Source organism: Bacillus rossius, chromosome 1 (genome assembly GCF_032445375.1).
Source record: "Bacillus rossius redtenbacheri isolate Brsri chromosome 1, Brsri_v3, whole genome shotgun sequence".
Lineage (NCBI taxonomy): Eukaryota > Metazoa > Arthropoda > Insecta > Phasmatodea > Bacillidae > Bacillus > Bacillus rossius.
Genome location: NC_086330.1, coordinates 370,216,048 through 370,241,876, shown reverse-complemented (window position 1 = coordinate 370,241,876; position 25,829 = coordinate 370,216,048). Strand labels below are relative to the sequence as shown.

The following is a 25,829-nucleotide window of genomic DNA, read 5'->3' as shown; positions in this document are numbered from 1 at the left end:
ATATCAAAGAAATAACCAGCATGAACTCACCTCAAGTGTCATTAAAAATATTAAGTAATGCAACAATATGCAATGGAATTTTGTTTAGTCCAAAATGTTGCTTTGTTTCAAATGAAGTTTTCCTACACTGCAAATGCTTCAAAACACGACTAATAAGTAAATCTAAAGTTCCACGAAGATGCTTTCTAACTAGAAATGTGAAGCGTTCGGTACTAAAAGAAAGATCTGCCATTACAATGATAAAACACTTACAAGGAAAAAACAAACAGCTTTCTACTACTGCTTTACAAGAGGCCATAAACAATTTGCCAGAAAAACAGCAAGAAGCTGTAAAACAGTGCTTTCATTCCTGTACGTTGCAGAAAAATTCTTTTAGTAAGAAATGGATACTGGAATGTATTCTTATGCGATGTAAGAGCCCTTCTTTGTACAAGCATATTCAAGAACAAAAAATTCTTTTTGTTCCCACAGTACGCACTATCAACACACACATCCGAGGTATAAAGGCAGAATGTGGCATTTCAGATTATATTCTGCAGTGCATTAAATGTAAACTGTAATCCTTGCTTATAAGAAAAGACACTATTGAACATCATGGTGTACTGCCGTTTGACGAAATAAGTTTAACACAACATTTGGATTTAAATTCAGTGTCTGGTACAATCACAGGGTTAGTGGATGTAGGTTCTAATACAACAGACACACAGTTCTCTCATAATGCTGACCATGGTTTGGTCCTATTCTTTCGGCCATTTATTTGTAACTGGGGCCAGGTTGTTGGTCTGTATCTCACCAAAAATGCAGCCCCTGGCAATGTCCTTACAAATTTGGTTCTGGATGCTATTGCGAAACTAGATGCAGCTGGTCTGTTTGTAGACTGCGTAGTGTGTGATGGAGCAACAACAAACCGTTCAATGTGGAAAAAGTTTGGTATTGGCATAAAATATGAGAAGAACGTTTGTAATTCAGTTACCCACCCATGTAGTGACACAGGCGACAGAAAGTTATATTTCATTTCTGATGGTCCACACTTGTTTAAGTGCATAAGAAACAGATGGCTTAAATTACGTGTATTTAAGGTTAGTTTTCAAATGTAAAAAAAAAATTGCTGACATTTCAATATGATTATTTGATTGTTAAAATCTGTTACGGAATTTGTTTCATTTAAGATCGGGATGGAAGCAGCATGCATGAACCACTTGGAACTTCTATTGAAGTATGACAGTAAAGCGGCAGGCCCAAGAATGGCCCCAAATTTAACATATAAACATGTGCAGCCAAAAAATTTCCAGAAAATGAGTGTTACTCTCATGAAGCAGGTAACTAAAAATTGCTGTACAAATTATGTAATTTCCATAATGCAGTTATTCATAATAAAATTTCCACACATCAAAATTTAAGCGATAATGGTACTTGTCATTGTTTTCTTTACCGACTAACTACCAGAGGCACTAATGAATTTATGAACACAATTTTCTTTTGCTTCCAAGAGCATTTTTGGGAATGAAATGGGAAATATGGGCTCGGCCAATTTATTCACATCCTGTGCACACAACACATTAAAAATTATTTTGTAAATTAAATATATATACTTGTTTTATTAAATAAGTACACAAAAATAATTTTATAGACAGCTTCTATTCATAAACTGCACTTAACAAAAATAAAGATTTTCCTGTATTGAAACATTAAAAATACTTAATGATTCTTTATTTCTTATGTAGACACTTCTTGGTTTCTTGGAGTATATTGACACGTGGGAATAATCCACCAAATATCAGCCAGAATTGTTTCTTTCACCATCAACAGCCTGTGGAATAAGAGTAATGATAACATCAATCATTGAGTTGTCACATACACTTAATTCTATTGGCTTTCGTTACCTTCTCACATCAAAGGTCAACCAAAACATATTGGAGGTATGTATTATTTAAAAAAAACATTCATTGCTGATTTTTTAAAGCAAATAATAGCTAATTAACTAATCCTTATGTGATGTCTATAGGAAAAGTTCAATATTGCAATTGGAATTTAATTTTTTTGCCTTATAAAATTTTCAATAACTATTTTTGAGACCTCAGAAAAAAATGTTATGAAATGCAGGAAAGTAATCAGTGTTGAAAATGAAAAATAGGGACAAATTTATGGACATATCAATTGTGGCATTCCCTGCCTCTGAGCACCTGGTGACGACAGAGAGGGCAGGAGCAAGAGACACTACATGCCAAGGGACAAATTAATTCTAGTGCAGGCTTAGTAATACAAATACACATATTATTTCACTGATTTTTCCAGCACAATTTGATATATTTAAAAACAATCAGCTAGTAATTTTAAAACGTGATAGTTACAATTGCTTATATTACTTCTCTAAAACATGTGTTTTGACTTCAGTGAAATTCCATTGAAACATAAAAAATACAGCTTTGGTACTTCATTATAAAAGTTCACAATTTTAAAACATATTACATGGATATAGAATTATATGTTTCAATTAAGTGTGGTACTTTGCAATGAGATTTCAATTTAATAAACAAATAATTAAATTGAGGCCATCACTTACAGCATAATAAATAAGTAAATTAAATATAAAAAATCCAACTTAAAACCTTTACACATATCTACATGGTGTATTCTCCACTCTTATGAAGGCAACCATGTGGTTGAAAATTTGAATTATTTTGTTTGTCCCGTTTCCATTTTAATAACTAATAGTTCTGCAACATACACATAAAACTAACCTAACCAATCATTCACTCCATTTCACAGTAATTTTAATGTAGCTAACCTAACGTTTCTACATGTTAAAACAGTATACTACAATAACATAATTTTTAAAAAATATGTCAAGAATTTTGATACTGTGAAAATGGTTGGTTAGGTTATATTTAGTAAGCTGCGTTTAAAATACTTAAATAGTGGGTGTGGACAGTTGGTTAGGTTGGTTACATTACCAAAAAAAATATATAGTAAAATCGTTTAGTTAAGAACCGCCCCTTTAAACTACACATCCAATGGCATTGATCTAATTATTTAATTTTTTTAATTGAATATATTTTCCATCCTGCTTCACATAGTGCTTGAAGATTAAGCACAAAAGGAACAACCATTTACCTACCACATTTTATCCCTATTTCAAATTTCTAAACAAGCACAAATGCTGCAAGTAGATGGGTGCACCATACAAGCTCACTACACTCATAGTTTTGAAAACCAAATTTCACAGTGAAGCGATGAAAAGTTGAAAAAACAATTATTTTTCTCTTAAATATCATAGTAAATCACCAACGTTTTGTGTCCGTAAATTTTAAATTCGGACTTGCTGTAACTGATAATGGAATATGGTATGTAAATTGTATTAGTGGCATGAATCAAAATTACGTTAAGCTTGGAAAGACTGTCGCATATCCCGAGAAATCAGTCGAATAATAACTAAGTGAAAGGTTGTTTATGTTATGCTTGCTATATTAACAAGTAAATCTGTAATTGAAGTACAAAGCTTACCTGCAGGTAAACTGAAGTAAGGTAAAGTGAGGTCATGACCTCAACTTCACTTTAGTTATTATTCGCCTAATTTCCATTAATCCGAGAATCAACAACGTTCACAAACTAAATAGTATAGATACTGTGATATCAAACCGATAAAAACACAAACAAGCACATCTTTTTTCATCCAGACATAACTTACCTCAAATATTTGCTTACCTTCATATGCAGATTGCTCGCGGCGAAACATAAACGCAGTATAGCTTTTATTTACGTACCCAAAAGGCACAAAGTTGTGAAATTTACACGTTCTTAACGGAAGACTTGTTCAATATAATTCTTGCAAACAAAAAGCACATAACTAAATACCATACAGACTATTTTATTTGACTTCAATGCGGTTTTCTCACGTTCACCCTCATGGCAGTGTGTAAAATGTTACCCTTTCGCTACGCCAGCGCACCTAGCGGCAGAATTTTTCCCTGTGCCAAACTCGCCCATAAGAAAACCCGTTTTCTTCCTAACCTGTAGTAGAATTAACCTTAGCACCACCAATCTGTAAACCATAGAGAAAACAGCACGTGGGTTTGTTTGGCAACTGTAATTTTTGTGTAAATGTAAAAAGGTGGGTTACGAATGGAACTTGAGAATTATAGTGACTAGTTTTTTATTTAATTAGTAGTCGTCCTTTCCATCCAAGAAAACAGGCGAGCTAAATTCTATATTACTATACCGCTTAAAGTATTTAAATCATTTGGTATATTTCCAAGAAGAAACACAATTTCCAGATACATTAACGTTATCAGCAACTGTATCTGTTTTTTTATTTAAAACAAATATATTTTTCGTTTTTTCATTCTGTAATGTCATATGGGATCATTTTTTGGGCATCATCACCCTATGCTAATGATGTTTTTTTTACTACAAAAAAAAATTATTAGAATAATGTCTAATGTTAATCACTATGATTCTTGTAGACCATTGTTTAAGAATCTAAGGATACTTACTATGATGTGTCAGTATATATACTCATTAATTAATTTTGTAGTTAAAAATAATGATAGTTTTGATAATAACAGTGCAATACACACTTATGACACCAGAAATAAATCCGACTTGCATGTGCCAAGTAATAATACATCAAGGTATCAAAAAGGTGCACTGTACTCTGGCATAAAACTTTTCAATGCACTCCCTCATAAATTAAAAGCAATCTCCCATTGCAACCCAAGACTATTTAAAGTTCTACTCAAAAACTATTTATTAGAAAATTCATTTTATACATTAAATGAATATTATAATAATGTTTAGAATAACTTATGATGATTTGTTTGCATATTGATGTATTTATATTTTTGTTTTAATTAGTACTAATTTGATGTGATATTATGATTTAATTAATTTGATTGTTTGTATTGTTCATTTTTGTTGACTTTATTGACATGTTCTATATTCTTTTAAGAATCTGTTGAACGAATTTTGAAATAAATAAATAAATAAATAAATAAATTTAGAATCAAGGAAACAGTAGGGCGGCGACAATACAATGAGGGTAATGTATTAACACACAACACAAACTTAAGTCATGTTGAAAAGACGAAGGTGGTTAGGTTCACGAGGATGAGGAAGATAACTACGAAAGTGTATATGTCGAAGGGGTAGGAGATAAAGGAGGCCGAAGAGTATAAGTACAACATGGGAAGGACAAAACAGGTTCAACGGGTGGTAAGGGTAGGAAGGTGCTGGGGCTGCTTGGCAGGACCCTGCAGGGGGCAGGCAGGAGGGTTAGGGAGAAGGCATACTCCACGTTGGTCAGGCCAGTGTTGGAGTATGGAGCTGTGATTTGGGACCCTTACCTATAGCTGGAGAAGGTGCAGCGTAGAGCAGCGAGGTGGGTGAAGGGTATGTGGTGGAAAAGGGAAGGGAAAGAGGGGGAAATGCATAGTCCGACAAATGATTAAGGCGTTATGGTAGGAAGCATTACAAGGGAGGAGAAGGGTGGAAAGGTTAGTCAGACTGTGTCGATAAATGGAGAGGGGGGCTGAGAGCAGCTGGGGACTATGATACACAGAGGTGGGTACAAAGGGCAGAGAGATCAGGGATGGAAGCTCCAGAGGGACTGGAGGCGAACGGAAAGGGGTAGGAACGCTTTTCTTGGCAGGACAGGAAGGGAATGGAATGGGTTGGATGAAGAGATGGTTGGGGGTGAAAATTGCAGAGGATCTGATTAAAATGCTAAGGGGGGGGGGGGGGAGAGTGAGTGAAAAGGGAGGACTCCTTGCCACCAGGTAAAAATCCAATTGCAAGCATAATAGTCAATTGAATTTACAGTAATTTTACACTAAATGTTAACTCTAAAATACCATTTTCACATTTTTTCTCAGTATCAAAATTTTGCGATGGGAAACCACCAGTTGATGAAATGCTCTTTTAAAAAATGATTAGAAAACACATTAATAACTTTGTAAACATTTAGCTACTTTTTTTGGAAAATTAAATACAGGATTCTTGTTTAGTAATCCTCGTTTGTTAATGTTAGGTGACATATCTGAATACATAATTCTTTGTCAAAAATACTAATTTAACCAGTGTTTTATAATAAAGTGACTAATTGACACCAGCAGTTGAGCTTGTGTTTGGTAGCAAGAAATCCTTTCAGCTGCTGAAATGCCCTTCATTCTTTACAAACACTCTCACCTCGTTAGTTATTCCACGCCACTGTTCTTGCTAGGCACGTGTATTCCTTCTTTATTTTCACTCATCATTTTCCTACTTCTAAATATGTGTCCAACATGGCATCAAATTGACTACAAATTTCAGGATTTATTTTACCGTAAAAGGGGCGAAAAGAAACTGTATGTTCAGAGAATTATAAAAACCCAATTCTTCAATAAAATTCACAATTAATAATGTTGGGAAATAACTTGCTAAATATAAAAATTTTAAATTAATTATTTTATTCATAAAGATATTTTGAGTAGACTGTTTCTATTCACTCCGGTGCATCCTTTAACCCTGTTTTATGGTTCCTTTCAATTCCTGTATAAAATATAAAACAAAAAAAAAAACTAGCCAGTCATGGGGACTTTCAACAGAAGTGAAAACTTAAAACTTTGTTTTTAAATGTGTAATATGACATCATTTATACATCAAATGTACGTAAGAAATGATTTTGGTATTAGTACAATGTCAGCATGATATCATTTATCCTTACATCATTTTTTAGTCACAACAGATGTCAGTGGTATGTAAAAATTACGTAAAAATTCATTACTTAGCTATGACTTGCCAGTGATGTCCGACCTAGGTCATGTATTCACGTGGTCAAATTAACTTCACTTACTGCTACTACAGCATGTCGGTGATGCAAACTCACTTTTACCCATCCAAAAAAAGAGTCCAACACGCACATGATACAGTCGAGTATATACAATGTATTAGTGTATATATGCGTATACATGTACACAGGCCACAACACGTCATTAGTGTGGGTGACGCGAAACCATAAGTTTTGCCCCTACCAAAAATTGCTCAATGCGGCTAAAGAAGTTTTCACTTGAAAAATGTTCAAACGAAGGTTTATAATATAGGGTTACTGTATTTAGTGTGTTAACAACCAGCATGAAGCCGGGCGTTGGTCGGATGACGAGAGACGAGTACGTGAAGCTGAAGAAGCGGAAGGAAGAGAAGAAGAGACTGAAGCAAGAGAGGCTCGCCAAGAGGGCGAAGGCGGAGGGGGAGAGAGAAGCAGAGGAGGACGGGGGCAGCTCTGCGACGACCTCGGAGACACGCACCCTCAGCATCGCAGTGCCGGGATCGATCCTGGAGAACGCCCAGTCCGCCGAACTGCGCACGTACCTCGCCGGGCAGATCGCTAGGGCCGCGTGCATCTTCGAAGTGGACGAGGTAACTCGCCAGTGTCCACCGCTTTCTTTTACGCTCTTATAGTGCAGCATTACTACTTATAGTACATACCACACTCAGTAGTACTTTGTAAATTACGGAACAAACAATTTTGAGTTTCACCTGGTATTTTTTACCAATTAGAAAGTGATTATTTTTCTTTCTAATTCATGTTAGGAATTAATCTTGTCATTTCATACAAATTATATCATTAATAGCTTAAAATAAAGTGCCTACTTGGTTTTTTTTTATTTTATTTTATTTAAAAAGAACTAGGCTACACAAACATTTTCCAGTACCTTTTTATCATGAACAATGGAAGAATATTCAGCTACGTAGCTAAAAAGTTGATAACATTAGTGTCATAAATGTGCCCTCATTCATTGCAGATTGTTGGTTCCTGAACAGTGATTGGGTTTCTTATGACTACGAACAGGATTATACGGTTTATTGCCATAAGCATGAGCATGTCAGTGTAACATACAACAAAATGAGAGTTGATACTCCACAGCACCAAAACCAACATTTTTAATCAAAACTTAACCCAAATAAAAAAATATATATTTTTTTAATATATTAATTTCAGGGAATTAATGTTATTATTGTGAAGTTTAGTACTAAATTTATATGTTATATATATATGAGGAGAAATATAAATAATTTTTACATTATTACATTTGTACTTTTTTTTGAAACAAAAAGATGTTTGCAGATTTACTTATTTATATTGTTCCAAGTAGCTTATTAAAAATCATTTTATTGTAAAATGGCAGCATTTACAAGACAAAATGAAATTTTGCTAAATAAGTATCATAAAACCTTTGACTGTCATACTTATTGTCTTTTTAGAAAACAGAATTCATAAAATAAATAAATAAAAGGGGACAACTAAATATGTAATTGTCCTGAAAGTGAAACCTTTGAATATATATATATACTGTATAGAAGTCACGAGTGGATAGGATTTACTCTACGTTTTTCAGGAGCGTATGAGCAGCAGCTTGGGAACTTCACCGCTGCAGGGCGCTGCTGTAACGCCCTGTATCTTCTTAGGTTGTTATTTACACGTTAAGAGCATAGCACTGTCGCCCGCTGTCATTCCCTCGCATACCCCCCACCCATCATTCACTGCAGCACAAGGTCGTTCAACACGAGGGGGAAGGGGTGTTTGAAGAGTTCCGACATTCCGACACTTGTCCGCCAGGGACCGCCACAAGTCGATGCCCTAGAGACGGTGGCGATTGCGGAGGCGAATTAACCAACTACCTCAAAACCGTGTTAGAAATTTTAACCTGGGCTGGCGACTTCTATACAGTATATATATTCAAAGCTACAGTTTAAGGTCGTTCAACGGGAGGGGGAAGGGGTGTTTGAAGAGTTCGACACTTGTCCGCTAGGGACCACCACAAGTCGATGCCCTAGAGATGGTGGCGATTGCGGCGGCGAATTAACCAACTACCTCAAAACCGTGTTAGAAATTTTAACCTGGGCTGGCGACTTCTATACAGTATATATATTCAAAGCTACAGTTTAAGGTCGTTCAACGGGAGGGGGAAGGGGTGTTTGAAGAGTTCGACACTTGTCCGCTAGGGACCACCACAAGTCGATGCCCTAGAGACGGTGGCGATTGCGGCGGCGAATTAACCAACTACCTCAAAACCGTGTTAGAAATTTTAACCTGGGCTGGCGACTTCTATACAGTATATATATTCAAAGCTACAGTTTAAGGTCGTTCAACGGGAGGGGGAAGGGGTGTTTGAAGAGTTCGACACTCGTCCGCCAGGGACCACTGCAAGTCGATGCCCTAGAGACGGTGGCGATTGCGGCGGTGAACTAACCAACCACCTCAAAACTGTGTTATAAATTTTAACCTGGGCTGGCGACTCCTATACGGTGTGTGTGTATTGAAAGGTGGAACGGCGTGCAGGTGATCGTGTACGACGACCTGCCCGACACGGACGCCGGCCGGAGGGTGGGGGTGGACGAGCAGGTGTACGGCGTGCGGACCGTGAGACGGTGCTGCGCGCAGCTGGCGCGGGTGCTGCAGTACCTCGAGTGCCCGCAGTACCTCAGGAGGAGCTTCTTCCCCGTGCACAAGGACCTGGAGTACGCGGGGCTCCTCAACCCTCTGGACGCGCCCCACCACCTGCGACAGGCCGACGACTTCGCCTACAGGTACACCGCGTGCTCGCCGCGTACTCGCCTCGGCACATGGCGGTGTCGTGGTACCGTAAAACGGGGTGGATAGAAACAGCGGGGTGAATAGAAACAGTCTGCTAAGAAGGTATTTCTGTAAAAAAAAAAACATCAATTTTTAATTCTTATATTTTTAAAGTAATTTGCCAACATTGTTAAGAATTATTTTTCATTGAAGATTTAGATTTTTCTGAATCTCTAAATGGACCGTCTCTATTCACCCTGTTTTACGGTACCAATTGAGCACATCTCACGTGGTTAGCTTCTATAGTTTCACTTGCGGTTGTTGAAAGCACTCCAGACTTCACATTTTTTTTTTTTTTTTTTCAGTATTACATTCCGACATCATAAAAAAAATTCTGAATATGATTCAATGTTGCAGAAGACGTGGCCTCTAACAAAAAATTCCAACATCGGCTGTCTTGTCCGAGTGCCTCGTAGAAAAAACTTTTAAAATTTCTCGCAACTATTATATTATATTTTTGTGATGAAGATACTGTTGAGTGATTCACTTCAGTGCCAGACTCATTTGAAACTTTACTGCAAAGAGGTAGCTCAGGCTTACCACAACAAAAATTTATTTGTAAATTTTAACTGAATGTAATCATGATTTAATCTCTCTCTCTCCTCACTTCCCCCCCCCCCCCCCCCCCAACTTTTATGGTAAACAAAACCAATTAGAGTCATCCATAAATTTTAATACTTTTAATTTAACATTTGAGATACCATATCAAATGTGTACATATTAGAGGTGGGACGATACCACACTTTCGATACTCGATTCTGTATTGTTTTTTTCAGTTCGATACTTTCGATACTCCAGGGAAAAATATTTTCCCATTAAGTAACAATTATTACAAATAACATAAATTAGTTTTAAACTATATAAATTCAATCTAGCATACCAGCACTATGTCAGATTAAACTTAAATATATGTGTAAATAATTGCATTATATTAATGAGAGATATGAATTCATCATTATATATACATATAATAAAACCACCAGAAATGTAAAATCAGTCCATAATCAAGAAAAGCTGACGTTAGAAACAGTGGCCTTACAAAATGTTATGAAGTCCTTTCTTGGAGGGGGGAAAAGTCACCAAGCCTAAATTAGAAATAAAAAAATTAGGCTATTATAAAAAGAAAATCAGAAATTTTTGCCTGTTTCATTTTACAAACAACTTTATGCAACAGAACAATTTTCAATAAAATCTTAACTTGAGAAACGTAAAATACAAAACAATCCTATCGTAAGAATTAAAACGTAGTTTATCAGGAGGAATATAACAAAAAAATTTTTGTGAATTTTAGGACTTTTCCGCTTCGTAAAAACGTGTGAAAAGGGAAATTAATGATTTTATGTGTATGTACCGGGAAAGTAAACCATTGTAAATATAGTACTTTCTGCGGGACCAAAATTAATCGGCGTATGACACGGAAAATGTATGAAACGGGAACGTATCATCGAGGTCCTACTGTAGTTGTATTTTGTACAATGGTGACTTAAAACTTAATTCAATACAAATGAACTAGCATTCCGGTATCGAACTTACAGTTTCGATACTCGATACTTTGCAATACCGTCAAGTATCGAAGGTATCGAGGTATCGAAAATCCCATCACTAGTACATATTAATTATATAGTTATTCAAGCCTATCCCTCAAAAGTATGAACACAAGGGTGTAGCTTGACCAGTATATGACCAATGCTCTCACACATGTATATGCTTGTTAGGGATGGGCCGAGAATAAAAACCTTGAGCCAAGTCGAGTGAGTAACTAAGACTAGAGTAGACTCAACTCGAAAGTTGAGTTTTTTTTCCATGCTCAACAGGACGAGATTTGATCTTTTTTTATAACTCATATATTTGACATGTGCAATGAGCATAAAATCAATTACCATTTTTTTGCAAACACCCACGTTATCTTAGGTAAGAGTTCCGTATCACGTATCCAAGTTTATCCCATGATCCTGATGGCATGAGCCTGTACATTTTGATCCTGTTGTATATGATGCTTGATGTTTTCATTTAGTACATAACAATATCCTGCACCCAACAAAAACTTGAAGTTCCATAAAAAGGAAAAAAATATCTGAAGAAAAGCAATTATAAAATCAAAAATATATTTTTTTTTTAATTTCGTGACATGTTTTCAAGTCCTCTAAGAGGATGTTTTGATATATTAATTAGTTTATCAGTAGTTTACCATTTCAGTGAGTGGTTTTGTAAGGTACATAAAAAATACATAGTGTAAAATTGTGGGAACACAGGTTAGGTATGAGATGCCTCCATTAAGAATATTGTGACAAATGAATTTATAAGGTAGCTATTTTAACCTCACCTGTTACCATTTTATGTGATTTTAATATAGCTAACCATTCAAACATTTGTAGAATAAACTTTTAGTTTGTTCCATTTTAGAATATTTTGAGTGTGCTTTCGACTATCATCTTAAATCAGGTGTGATAAGCGCGTCTTCAATAATTGAAAGCAGAAATATTGTTGATAGTACTAATTAAACAAAGAATTATTATTTATACAATTGGCTTGAATATTGATTTTATACAATTATTGTGCAGCTGGATGTCGTGAAGTGAAAGATTCTTATCAAAGTGATGCGCAGTGGGATCCTAAATATGAAATGATTTTCAATTGACCAACGGACTTGAACTGGTTTCTATTGTGATATTCATTAGTACCTTGGATACATATATAAATCATTACAAATTAATTTATGTTTTTCTTTGTATCCAATACACAATGAGCAAAGAGTGAGTCAACTTATTCTATGGACTTATAAATGTTTATTATTAATCTCAAACTGTTGTTAATCTTAGTTAAACAGTTTTAGAATTATTATTATTTTAAAACTTTTTGTAAAACAATTGCTGTAAGAACACTAGAAAAGTTTTTGCTTACAAACTTTTTTTGTTTAGAAGTTTTGATGAACAGAACTAGCTGGTCGTGAATATGTGATTGTCGTTCTGTGTAAGTGATTGATTCGTCGTATCAGTTCAGAAAGACTTGGACTGACAGTATTCCTAGGAAAGTGAAAATTAAACTGATAATATTCTTTATATTGTACTGCCAAGTAAAGTATTTTTTGTTTCCAATTATCGTCTGGATCTTTACTGTTAGAACAGACTGTTAAGTCTGTATACTTACACAACCGAGCAGCAATCAGAAGTAAAGAAGAATTTGGTTTTCGAGTGCATAGTACGAGACATTCAGTGATATTATCACAAGAAATTAAAATAATAATAATAAAAACCTATGTATGATTTACCCAGACTGTGTCGTAATAACAAGAAATGTAGTCAACTAAACCTGGACTATGGTTATTTGGATAGCGCTAAGCTGTTCAAGAGATGCTATGGTGATTTCTCAAGACTAGAAACCATCTTTTCATTGTAAGAAAACTGCGTTTTTTTCCCCCGCAAGCTCCCAGAAAACTACGGCACCAGCTGACCCTGTTTGAAGGATTCACCTTTAGCAGTTCAAAAATGACTCAAGAAATTCTTCAAGACCATACGCGCGATCCATGTTGTCAAAGGTTTAATTCAAAGTTAAAGAATACTCTCGGGTATTGTAAAAAGTGTCTTCCAGGGTGTGTAATGTGTATTTTAGATGTAAGAGTGCTCAATGTTATTTTATTCTTAGTATCCAAAAATGATACATGTGCCTAAAGAGTGGACCTGCCCATTATCTAATGTTTGATTTACTCTCCTTACATGAAAATGTTTTGCTTTACTTAGTTTTTTTTTTTTTTTTGTTTTGCACTAACTTTAGTTTCTTCCAGTGGTCCTGTTAACGATTCTTTGCCCGATCATAATGCTTTTAAATGAGATTTCCCACACTTTCAACTGAACATAACGGTGACAAAACTGCCGCCATCGCTGGTGTTTATTAAGTGCACCTTTTATATTCCTCCAGCCTTGCATTAATATGTGTGCTGGTTTTTATAGACTTGAAACTAATGATTCACTTATTGAACATAAAATTAATCTCTAAAATTTCTGTAATTATTAGAGCTTGGCTCAGTTTTCAAGAACTCACCTAAAAAATTGTGAAGTGTTGACTCAATGGTATTATTACTGAACTCAGCTAGACTTGCTAGCAAACTCTTCCATCTCTAATATTTGTCCGTAAAGCTTTCAAGTGTATATGCCTATGTATGCTGTGTGTTCTAAAGAAAATTGTATTCTTAAATGTGATATGTTACAAAGTAAGTAAGAACATAGTTGAATGTAAAATGAGCTGTGCTGTTCCAGGGAGGGCATAGTCACCAACCACGCAGGCAAAGCCGGCCACAGCTACGTGAACGTGGGGCTGCTCAAAGAAGTGTCGGTCAAGAAGGAACTCGCCCCCGGTCTGCGAGTGACGGTGAAGCTCCTGCCCGACAAGAGCTCCAAGAAGCTGCGTGGGGAGGTGGTGGCACCCTCGGAGCCGCGCGCGGCCACGGGCGTGTACTGGGGCTACACGGTGCGCATCGCGCAGGCGCTGAGCGACGTGTTCTGCCGGGCGCCCTACCCCGGGGGCTACGACGTGACGTTGGGCACCTCGGACCGGGGCGTGAGCGTGCACGGACTGGCCGAGGGGAGCTTGTCGCAGCACCGGCACGCCCTGGTCGTGTTCGGGGGCCTGCAGGGGCTGGAGGCGGCCTTGGAGAGCGACGACAAGCTGACCGTGGACGACCCGGCGCTGCTGTTCGACCACTACCTCAACACGTGTCCCGGCCAGGGCTCCCGGACCATACGCACCGAGGAGGCTGTCCTCGTAAGCCTCGCCGTCCTCAGACCCAAGTTCTCTCTCTGCGAGCAGAGGGACAACTTCAAACATACTGCAAAAAACTGAGCATTAAGACTTACTTGTGCATTTTTATTGCATCTGGTGCATCATCATCAGGCTGGTATTAAACAAAATACAAAACGATTTAATTGTTGTAAGAATCACAAATTTAAAATTTTTATTTTTAAAAAATGTAGTGTGATCCAAATTAAAGTTTATTCATTTTTGGTTAAAAAAAAAAATATATATATTTTTTTTTATTATTAACCTTGAATGTGTGGTTGAATAAGTCAGTAAATAAATAGCCTATGTTGGTTTTTAATAAATATAACTCCACAAGTAAGTATAATTTGTTCAGCTAAAATATTTTGGTAGAGGTGCGAAGCTAAGTGAGCAGCAGTTATTATAGCATCTGTCGTTCGCTGGGTTGGTGACAGCAAGTGACGTGACGGCTGCCTTGCGCAGGCGTGGCAAGGAAGGAAAAATAAAAAAAATCAACCAGAGAGAGAGCACGTGTGGCAGTGTTGATCGTTCTCCCTCCCTCTCATCATCGTAATGTCCTGTGAACTGGCACTTACACAATTAACATGTTTATGACGTAACTTTGCCCAAACATTATTTTGGTATTTTGGTGTGAGATTTCTCACGCTTTCAACTGAACATTCTGTGATATAAGTGCAGACATTGTTTGTGTTTTGAAGTGCGGCTTTTATATTCCTCCTGCCCCGCACAAGTTAGCTGGTACGTGCTGATTTTCATAGAAGAAACTGACAGAAGAGTAGCCTGCTACCTCTTCTCTCCCCGTGGCAAAGCGATGGGTAAAAAATAAAATACAATAGATGGAAAAGAAACATGGGTTATAAAAATTGCAGTCTTTTCCTTTATTTTTGTTAAGTGCGGTAGGGAATCGAAGGGGTCGTTTATGTGAGGGGAAGGGGGATGTGGGTGCAGGACAAAGGACAGAGGGTCACACTAGTGCTGTATTTCTTACGCCCAATAAGTTGAGATGCGGAACACAAACACTTCACTTATGTCCAGGTGCTACCCTTGTTCAAGGGCAATCTTTATGGAAAATGTTAGACTTTTATGCCCAAAATTATTGGTGCATCCTTTCTGCGAGTAAATACGGTATCTTTGTCCTGGGAGAACTAAGTCGGTACCCGAGTGGTCCAAATACCACTAAGTATAATCTTGGAGACAGCCTTTGTGCACAACCACACTGTGTCGAACACCATCAAACCTAATGTACCAACCAGCTAATACATGAAAGATGCCATATCGTTTCAATGCTGTTTGTGCAGTAACAGTTTATTTTGCTGTTATTTGAAATTTCATCTTTGCTTTAAGCAGAGATCACATGTGAAAACTTTTGAAGCAGCCGGTCACTATGACCTTTAGGAATTCCATTTAAATATACAGTAAACTCTCGATTATCCGGGCCTGGATTATCCGGTTTTCGGGTTATCCGTGCTTGATTTTTTTATGAAGTTGTAAAAAAAAAAAGACCGGGTGTGGCTACGCCGCGCTTTTTTTTTTTTTTTTTTTTTTTTTTTACTGCTGTGTCAGAAAGCCTTTTACCTGACCCTTCAGACCCTCGTTCCCCCGCCACCTTCACTCGTCAATTTGTCACACTTTAAACCAAAAAGGAATGCCGTGACTGCTGCTTCCGGCTCAACTCCCTCCCCCACCCACCCTTTTAAATTTTATTTTCACAGCGCCCCGTCACGCTAAAAAAAAAAAAGGTCCCTCTACCTCTTTTACTTTTCCACACTCCTTACGGCTGGAAGAGGCATTTTTCACGCAGTTATTAACATCAGTTCTCCCAGGAACATTTGTTTTTGTAATGATGTCTGGTAAAAGGAAACGTAAAGTGCTGACAATAGCAGAGAAGTTAAAAGTTGTGGACAGGTTAAAAAAAAGGAGAAACTGCCGCAAAATTAGCACAGGAATATGAAATTGGAATCCAAACCGTGCGAGACATTAATAAAAGTGAAGAAAAACTTTTGCAGTTTGCTAGTAGATCAGACAGTGTGGCAGGGCCTTCTAAACATAAAAGCATGAAAACATCTACCCACGCAGATGTTGACAATGCTTTGTATGTTTGGTTTAGGTCAAGGGTGGAGGGAGATGCTGAGTTGGGACTGCCGCCGCTCTCCCTCCCGAAGCAATAAAGGGGACAGGAGAAGGGTGGCGGCAACACAGTGCCAGTATTGTTTACGGTCCAATAAGCTGGGACGCGGTATACAAAGCCTTTGCTTGTACTCATAATTCTACTGAAGAGACCCTCTTTTGCCAGTAAATACACAATTTTTAAGTGGTGAAACGGATTATCCGGGTTTTTTTATGGGCATTCAATTATCCGGGCATCGGAAGGTCCCAATTAACACGGATAATCGAGAGTTTACTGTACTAAGCTTTACTGAAGACATCATGTATGGCCTAATATTTCTTGGAACTAAGATGGTGTCTTTAGGTTCCTATCGCACCAAAAATTTATTATAGACTGTACTCTATGACATACAATTTTTGTGTGTTATTTAATTTTGAAACGTTGGTCACATTGTAAAAATGTTTACCTTAATTGCATGTCAAATGTTAGGCGGGATAACAGAAATATACAAAAAAAAAAAAACCGGAACCAAAGTACCGGGGAACCACACTGGCCTAGTAATTAATTTTCGGACAGAAACTCGGTACAACTCCTTTTAATTTTTGGGAAGGTCCATCACTTGTCGAAAAAAATTTGTGTTCTGTATTACAGAGACTGTACACGGAGTGGTTATTGTCTATAGGTTCTGTCTGTGAGGCAACATGGTCGCACTGCTGCAGGTGGCAACGGTGTTAGGGCAAAGTGTGTCGAGAGTGCACCTGCCCCCAGCACGGTGCTGGCAATGGTGCCTTGTCCGGGGCGCAGGCTCTTCTCCAACTGCACGCTCGGATCAAGGCACTCTGTGGCGTGTGTTCGGGCAAAGCAAGGAGAGAGCACATAGTCAAGTCCGGCGCACCTCAGCACGGGGTCTGCGGAGCAGTTGGTGTTAGGAAACTAAAGGGCTTTACACGAGCAACCACCAGTACTCTGCTAACTGTAACAATGCTTTACTTCATTGGATAATACCAGATATAACAGATATAACCATGATTATCATTTACTTCCAGAGCCACATAACATTTTGACCACTGATATTTAACTACATTTGCACTAATAACAAGTACAAAAACTTCCTGCAAATTTACGTCAGTATGTTGAAGGAAGTTCTGCATTAGTCACTAGATTCATACTAAGATAAAACAAAGTTGAATAAATGCACTACACCTCTCGAAATTCATTACACCAATAACACTTTAATAAAAAAAAATAAGTATGAAATGTTAAAATAACCCATAAATGCACCAAAATGCAATGTCTTGTTATCGTGGCAAAACGGTTCTGCACACGCAGATGCTCTGCTACCTGTCCCCGTCACCTCGGGTGATGTGGCCCTCGACAACTCTTCTCATGGTCGCTATGACCTTGCTGGGGTCCTCTGCCCCGATCACCGCCGTCCCCGACACTATCATGTTGGCCCCAGCCTGCGAGAACACACACACACTTTCCTAGAGTCTGGAGCAGAGAACTTCAATGCATCAAGCAACAGAGAAAGTTACAATCGGAGAATGGCAAGAGCAAGGATGCCAAAGAGGACAACTCAAAGAATGTATCCACAAGAAGCAGGTAGTTGTTATATGTTACATTACTCACAATAACATATTATACCATGTGCAACTTGGCAAAGCAGAATCTCAATCAGCACTGTTTTTTTACCATCCCCTGCAGTAAAGAATGGCAGTATAAAAATATTTGACTTTTTTTAACTGTAACAAATAATATAAAATTATTAGTAATGCAATTCATACCCCAAAGGTGGAAAGAGGAGGAAGTTGACAAAATAATTGATAACTTTAATAAGGTACATATGTCAAAAAAATATTCAAAGTCCTCTTCAAAAAAAAATCAAAACATACCACTTCGGTTAAGCTATCTCCTCAGAGGGGAAGAGGAAGGACGGTGGTTATGCTCAAAGCTTCGACATTAACACAGGTCCTGCCATTTTGTTTTGACAGCCCTTGAAAGCTTGGTTTTTTATGTATGTAGCAAACTGCCATTTTTTATCTCTGAGACAAATAGGACAAATGACACCAAAGTTTCAAGAACTTGTTAAATACAATTACGTATAATTTAACAAAGTTTTACCCTAAAAAATAATAATAATAAATTGTGTTTTAATTCAACATGTAATAATATCTGGCATGGACTTCAGTATTGCTCAATTCAATGTTTACTCGACTATGCCTTAGTCACACGGCGAGGGCACGCACGTCGGCAGGCGCGACACCCACCTCGGCGCACGCGTCGATGGTGGCGAGCCCCACGCCCCCGTCCACCTCGATGTCCAGCCCCGGGTGGTGGCGACGCAGCCACCGCACCTTCCCCATCATGTCGGCCATGAACTTCTGGCCTCCGAACCCCGGCTCCACCGTCATCACCAGCACCATGTCCGCCAGGTCCACGTAACCCGACACCGCGGTTACGTCCGTCCCTGGTTTCAAAGCAATGCCCACCTACAACAGTAACTGCACACTTGTACACTTGCGCATGAACTGTGCTTGATGTTGATTACATACATTAACATCGCCTTGATGACAAGTTGTTATGGTTTTATTTTTAGTCCAGTTTGATTTATAAAACAGAAGATTTCTGTGTTATTGTTTTTATTCATATAAATGCAGTTTTATAATACTTCACTAAAATAGTGTATTTGCTGCATTTTTATTATAAAATAATTTGTAATAAATTGGTCTAAAACAAATACATTCAGGACAACGGAAAAAAAAAAAAATTGGCGAGCGTTTGTGGTTTCAAAGTGATTCAATAAGAATTGCAAAATAAAACAAATCAAATCAATTTTTCTGATCGATGCACTTTGGTACAATTTTAGACAGGAAATAACAACATTCCTTAAATTTCTAACATTAAAAGATTTTTTTTTTTGTGATTTGAGTTAAGTTTTGGTAAAATGCTGCTTAATTCCATGATATTACTTGCATTTTTGTGCTATTGTGTGAATAAACTTTATGGTAATAATTAATACTGAATATTTATTAAAAAAATTTAATTTTATTGAATTTATACTTTACCAGCCGTATTAATAATATATAACTCCAGTCCTTTTATTATTTCATTTCTTTAAAAGTTAGTTTTCTATTACGTCAGGTAGGTATAACTTACTTATAACGTGCGTACTTAAGTATACAAATATTATACATATATATACTGTATATGGGGTGTGGAAAGTTATAGAATTGACTACAGGAAGCGGCCAGACAGAACTACTTGCCCCTTGGCCCTTTGTTTCTCCCAATGGCCTGCCCTCATAAGGAATCACACTGTTTAACAGAGGCTTGAGGTGGATGTGCATTATGTTGGGGTGTCCATTCGAACCCATAACCCTCCCACAGCACGACTTGTTAGCAGCCATAGTGACAGAAGAGGAAAGAACCACTTTTAAGCTTCCTCATTAATTTAATGACAGAGTTCCACTGTTAGGATAAAAATACTGACAAAATTTTCTCTTTATATTTAATTGACAAAGCAATATTATAGGGTGAATTAAAAAAAACTGAAATAACACCGAAGAGAAAGCTAATACACAGCATAACAACAACTAGCAAGTTTTTTGTTTACATGTATTGAAATTAATTATTTAATTTAGTAAAATAATTTAGATAAATTTTAATTATTTATTAAATAATAATGTAATAATTTATAATACAAATCAATTATACATACGGGAACATAACCACAATTATACACATACACTCAGAAATATTGGTCATCAACTTTGTTATCACTAAAATTCACAATGAATAAATGTTTTTAATGATTTGGACCAGAATTCAATACCAATTACTAAAGTACATGATTTAAAAGCACACAAACGTGCACACACAAACACAAATTAATGTTAAAAAATTGTACGAAAATACATTGTATCAGTACATTTGTAAGTATGTGTTTTGTGTTGGTAAAATATACTTTAGTTAAACTAATAGTTGTGTAATATCTTTGGATGTATTTACATACCTAAGCTTAAGATAATCATAGTCACTTACAAAGGTAGTAATATAAAAAAAGGATAAGGAAGGTGACACGATATGCAAAATCAATCAATGAAGTATAAGATTTAAAAGCACATAAATAATTTTTATTGTATATAGCTTCTTTTTTTTTCATCCTGTGAAAATTTTGTTGCATAGTGTGCACACTGCACAAATACACTTTCATCATTTTTTTTCAAACGTGCCTAAAGAAGCATAACTTCAAAAAAAAAAAGATTGTAAATATTAATGTAGCCATAACTCTAAATGTGAATTGTGCATATTGCAGGTTTTACAAGGATTCTTTTAACTGTGGATTTAAAACTTTCACCTATCGCTCTGTAGGAAGGTATAGAAACTGACCAATCTCAAGTCAACTCACCTTCATGCCGCTTTCCCTAACTTTCCTGCACACTCTCGCCACGTCGCTCGTAGCCTCCACGTGGAACGTGTACTGGTCCACGCCCGCATCTGCCGATGGCTCGATCCACTACGGGAGGAGAGGTACAGTTCACGGCCTTCACACCGGCAGCTTTTGTCGAGCGTTCTACGCACAAGCACTGGGCACAGAGACAAACACTCACAGACCAACCTTGTCATGTTACCCTGCGAACACTTGAATGTCGCTGAAAGTTTCAAACATCATAGGACTCAAATGCTACGCTTATTTGAAGAGTCGCCAGGTGTGGAGAGCAGTTCTAGACCTGTCAGCTATATGTTGCTGAGAAAAAAGAAGGGTGGAGTAGCTGTTCAAGAAAGCTATGTTCTAGGTCTACAAAGTAAAAAAAAAAAAAATTGTGAAGTGAAACTTCTTGATTATGTTATTAGGTATAGGAAACAAAATTCACTTTGGCTAAGGTCGTAATCAAAAAAAAAAAAAATACATGCAAGTATGTGGGCGGTAAATTATGCTATTGCGCAAGTATGCAAGTGTGCAACGATGCAATTATGCGAGTGTGTAAGTATGCAAGTATGTGAGTTTATAAGTGTGTGTGTAAGTATACATTGGTATTAGTGTGCAATCATACAAGTATGCTGCTTCATTTATACCTCTCTCCTGCTGTGTCTTACTCTACCGGTTCCCCCACCACGTACCTAACTATTTCCCCTCATGCAATCGGAATTTTCAGAATGCTTAAAAATTGTAGCCCCCTCAGCAAAGAAGTTGCACTTCAAAAAATGCACAAAAATTGATTTCAGTGCATTCAAGAAGTCTTAAGTAGCTGATTAGAGGCATTCATCCAAATCATAATAGTTTCTCAAAGGCAAATATTCAAGAGGGTGTTGAACAAATTTGTTTTTGTCCAGAATAATAAACTATTTTAACCAGTATAATATAATAATTTATTTTTTCTTCTCAGATCTAATGTAGTTAAACTTTAATCGTAAATTACAAATTTATACTGCTCTGCTTCCAGGGTCATAGACACATTGATTGCAAGGAGTAAACCATTTGCTATTCCTAATCATCAAATTGAATAGGCAGCGAGCATACTATCAAACCAACCCTGCATTAATTATTTTATAAGCTTCAAATTTGTACCAAAGTGATTAGCCCACTAAAAACTTGGAGGTACCATTCAAACAGTAAGTTAATCCTCTCAAACAGTGAAAAAGAAAACCATCTTAGGAGTAGTGAAAAAGGCAGGCACTGATACTACAACCTTCCACAATGAATCAAGTAGACAAATACATAATAACTAACCTTTAAAAACCAAAAACAATATCGCACGTAACCTGACATAAAAAAGGAATTTTCATTACACGTATCAAATGTAATAATTCTTTTTTTACATCACGTTATGTGCTATCACACGTAACAAGACAGCACTCAGCACCTCCATACTGCTAAAAATATCAGTCAAGGGTTGATACTTGTGTTTGGATGCACAGTAGGGACTCGCTTTATTTTTTATTTCACCTTCATATGCATCACAAAATCTAAATACATACAAGATGTACACCTCATATATGGGAAACCAAAGGATCGAAAACGCAATTAAAGCGCGTAATTGCAGCAGCCGCGTCAATGCACATGCTTTGTATTGTAAACGATAAATGGTAAACCAGCAGGAATTTAAGAATGTTGGGTAAATATGTATTGTACGGATTAGCACCAAAAAAAATCGTACAAATATGAAATAACTTTCATTATATGCTATCTTACGTCCTCTTTTCAGAACCGCCTGCGGAGATAAAAAATTCCAATTACTTTTGGAGATATCGAATTTTTTAATATTCATTTTTTGGCGATTTTTTTTAAAAAAAATTTTAAAAATCCGAAAATACCTTTATTCTGTGCTCTTTAACTTCCTCTTTTCATTAAATCCGGCGGAGATCAGAAATTCCAAATACTTTAGGAGATATGGAATTTTTTAATTTTCATGTTGTGCACTGATGCGGCGTTTAGCGGGAAGCCTACGATTCACACATCCTTCTGGACATAACCGAATACTCACGTTGGCAAGCCTTCTTTTCTTAAAATTAGCAAGAAGTAATTAAAAATACTTTAAAACACTGTGGATGGTTGGTTATATTAGGTAAGTATAGCTACATTAAAAAAACTAAAATCATTTTATGGTTGCTTAGCAAATAACTTTTTAATATGTAGCTATCCAGCGCTAGGAAACCGTTTACATGATTTCACAGTATTTTTAATGTAGCTATCCTAACCAAATCAACCATCCACAATGTTTTGAAGTATTTATAATATAGCTAACATAACCTAATTGACCATTAGTTTTCATGAGTTGCATATTTATTTACAATAAAAAAAATAAAAATTAAAAAACAGAAGATGCACGATCGGGCGTTTGCCTCTCGTTTGTTGAAAGAAGGCTTGCCAACGTGAGTATTCGGGTATGTCCATAAAGATGAGTGAATCGTAGGTTTCCCGCGTTGACCATTGTTTCTTGTTTACAAGTATGATTTTTTTTTTTTTCGCGACGTAGTTGAACGACTACATCACGTAATTAGAAAATTACGTGAGTTCCTACTGTTCATCCTTTTTCCCGGTTTGTTAGGTCAGGTCAGCTACATTATAAATACTTTAAAACTAAACAACCATTAAAATTAATTTTTATTATTTTTAATGTCCGTTCAGTTTCAAAGTATTTATACTGTAGCTGACCTGACCTAATCTACCTTTGTCCCGTTTTGTTAGGTCAGGTCAGTTACATTATAAATACTTAAAACTATACAAGTAAAATTAATTATTATTTTTAATTTCCGTTTATTTTGGAGTGTTTATCATGTAACTAACCTTACCTAATGGAAAATTTCTGTTATTTAGGCATTCACGCACACACGGCAAAATATAAAATGGCGTCTGTTGAATGATTACATAGGGCTTGTATTGCAAAATAAGAACGGCGATATCTCCAAAAGTAATTGGAATTTTTAATCTCCGCAGGCGGTTTTGAAAAGAGGACGTAAAAGAGCATATAATGAAAGTTATTTCATATTTGTACGATTTTTTTTGGCGCTAATCCGTACAATACATATTTACCGAATGTTGTTTCCAGGGTAAATAGGGAAACATCATTTGCATCAAAAAAATTTTTTTTTTGGAATTTGATTTTATTTACAGAAAAGCCACGATGTAAGAAAATTACTTCCGCCGCTACTAGCGCTCCGAAACTCAGGGCGCTAATTTGTCTTTTGCTGTTACCAAAACTACATGATTACATACTATATTTGCCTATGCTCCTCCAGTCAAGTTTGTTATCACTGGCCAAATTCTATTTCACCTTTCCAATCAGTATGAAGTACGGTATCGTGAAATGAGCATGACCCCGTATGTCAAAGCGATTCTATTAAATACTTACTTGCTCTGGGTTCGAGACCATCATGTGCGTTTCTAAAAATATACCCGGAAGTTTGGGCCGCAAACATTTTACCACTGGATGACCAAATGTTATGTTCGGAACAAAATGCCCATCCATTACATCTAGATGAAGATAATCAGCACCACATTTTAATAACCTTTCAGACTCTGAGTAAAGTTTGGATAGATCTGAATTCAGGACAGAAGGTCCAATTTTACATAACAACTCGTGCTTCGCCATTTAAAACGACTCACGACTGTTTTGTGGTGCACTGTACCAAATTTTACTACACCAAATACACCAAGTATTAGTGATTACTTGACTAGTGTATTTGGGACTAGGATTAAACAATTGAAGGCTCTGCGTCAAAAAATAAACATCATGCCGCCTAGATCACGGTCATATTATTAGGTCTGGCAACTTCATTCTCCGTCAGCTTAATAAAGCTCGCGGTGGCATGCGAACTAACAGCGCTAGTAGTAGGTTAACACTATATTAAATTGCAGTTTCATTTTTTTTAAATTCTGTTAAAAATAATCAAACAGTTAAAAACGTGTTATTTTATTGGAAAATGAAAAAATGTAATGTACCATCTGATAATAAATAAAAAGCAAAGGTGATAATTACTTGATAGAATTATCGTAAATGTTTATTTCATTCAGAATCTCATCTGATTATGTAATTTAACCGTTTACGCATATTTAATTTCTGTAATTAATAGTTAATTTTTGCGAGGAATATTAAAATGTAACAGTAAAAAACCTAGTGGAGAATCAAACCTGAGATCACAGATAATCAGCCCATACATTATACCACTACACCACCCCGCTAACATAACAATTGGAGAAATAATATCGCTTAAATAGTATATTTGTTAAATTAAAACATTAACTGACAATTGCGGCAAAGTTGCGAGTTGTTGCTATATATTCAAAAACTACAAAGCTTCAAAATGAATTTAAAAACCCTAAACTCTACCCGACATTTAATGCGAATTTTTTTTAATATACCAACTTTTATATGAAATTACTATTTAACATTATTTTTAATAAAGGGAATACCCACCACTGACAGTTCGCAGGCCGCTGCAAGCTTCACTAAGCCGACGAGACATGCCGAGGCAAATGATAAGAAGTTGCCAGGCCTATATATATATATATATATATATATATATATATATATATATATATATATAACCGCAATCTAGATATAAATTTTTTTATTGTTTCCTGTGTAAAAAAAAATCACTATGGTATGTAAAGCGTGACATCTATCTCACAGTAGGTACGTGATTCCTTTATAACTAGAATTTTACACATTTCCAACTAATATATATGATTTTTTTTCCTGCTTGCCAAATCATTTCACAATAAATCTAAAATGGATATAGATCCATTTTGATGCAAACCCTTCAAACATAAACATAAGATTCACATAACCCCGACTAGACCCGAACATACCCGAAGCCCGTTGTTCGCTTGTTCTTC

General features: G+C 36.5%; 2 protein-coding genes across 7 annotated transcripts; one reads left to right on the top strand and one right to left on the bottom strand.

The window, feature by feature from the left end:
* The first annotated feature begins 650 nt into the window (after positions 1-650).
* On the top strand, positions 651-14,718 carry LOC134528436 (putative methyltransferase C9orf114 homolog). Of its 6 annotated transcripts, none has more exons than XM_063362044.1 (4): positions 651-4,111; positions 7,092-7,392; positions 9,301-9,564; positions 13,864-14,718. In XM_063362044.1, the coding sequence occupies exons 2-4, from the start codon at positions 7,108-7,110 to the stop codon at positions 14,506-14,508; spliced, it is 1,194 nt and encodes a 397-aa protein (XP_063218114.1). In that variant the 5' UTR covers positions 651-4,111; positions 7,092-7,107; the 3' UTR covers positions 14,509-14,718. The 6 variants fall into 6 exon arrangements, with proteins under 6 accessions (XP_063218114.1, XP_063218117.1, XP_063218119.1 ...); XM_063362047.1 differs by having other exon boundaries at positions 9,317-9,564; positions 13,864-14,626; XM_063362049.1 differs by having other exon boundaries at positions 7,107-7,392; positions 9,317-9,564; positions 13,864-14,622.
* Positions 14,719-17,460: 2,742 nt separating this feature from the next.
* On the bottom strand, positions 17,461-24,801 carry LOC134528439 (ribulose-phosphate 3-epimerase). Its single transcript, XM_063362051.1, has 4 exons — positions 24,343-24,801; positions 20,898-21,005; positions 18,758-18,979; positions 17,461-17,950 (listed from the first exon to the last, which is right to left on the bottom strand). Exons 1-4 carry the CDS (start codon positions 24,580-24,582, stop codon positions 17,828-17,830), a joined length of 693 nt encoding a protein of 230 aa, XP_063218121.1. The 5' UTR covers positions 24,583-24,801; the 3' UTR covers positions 17,461-17,827.
* Between the last annotated feature and the right edge of the window lie 1,028 nt (positions 24,802-25,829).

Excerpts from the sequence above, each read along its gene's own strand:
- LOC134528436 (XM_063362044.1), top strand. The coding sequence starts at position 7,108 with ATGAAGCCGGGCGTTGGTCGGATGACGAGAGACGAGTACGTGAAGCTG. Across the intron at positions 7,393-9,300 it reads GCATCTTCGAAGTGGACGAG|GTGGAACGGCGTGCAGGTGA; the intron begins GTAACTCGCCAG and ends GTGTATTGAAAG. Across the intron at positions 9,565-13,863 it reads GCCGACGACTTCGCCTACAG|GGAGGGCATAGTCACCAACC; the intron begins GTACACCGCGTG and ends GTGCTGTTCCAG.
- LOC134528439 (XM_063362051.1), bottom strand. The coding sequence starts at position 24,582 with ATGGCGAAGCACGAGTTGTTATGTAAAATTGGACCTTCTGTCCTGAAT. Across the intron at positions 21,006-24,342 it reads TGGTCTCGAACCCAGAGCAA|TGGATCGAGCCATCGGCAGA; the intron begins GTAAGTATTTAA and ends CTCCTCCCGTAG. Across the intron at positions 17,951-18,757 it reads CCATCGACGCGTGCGCCGAG|GCTGGGGCCAACATGATAGT; the intron begins GTGGGTGTCGCG and ends GTGTTCTCGCAG.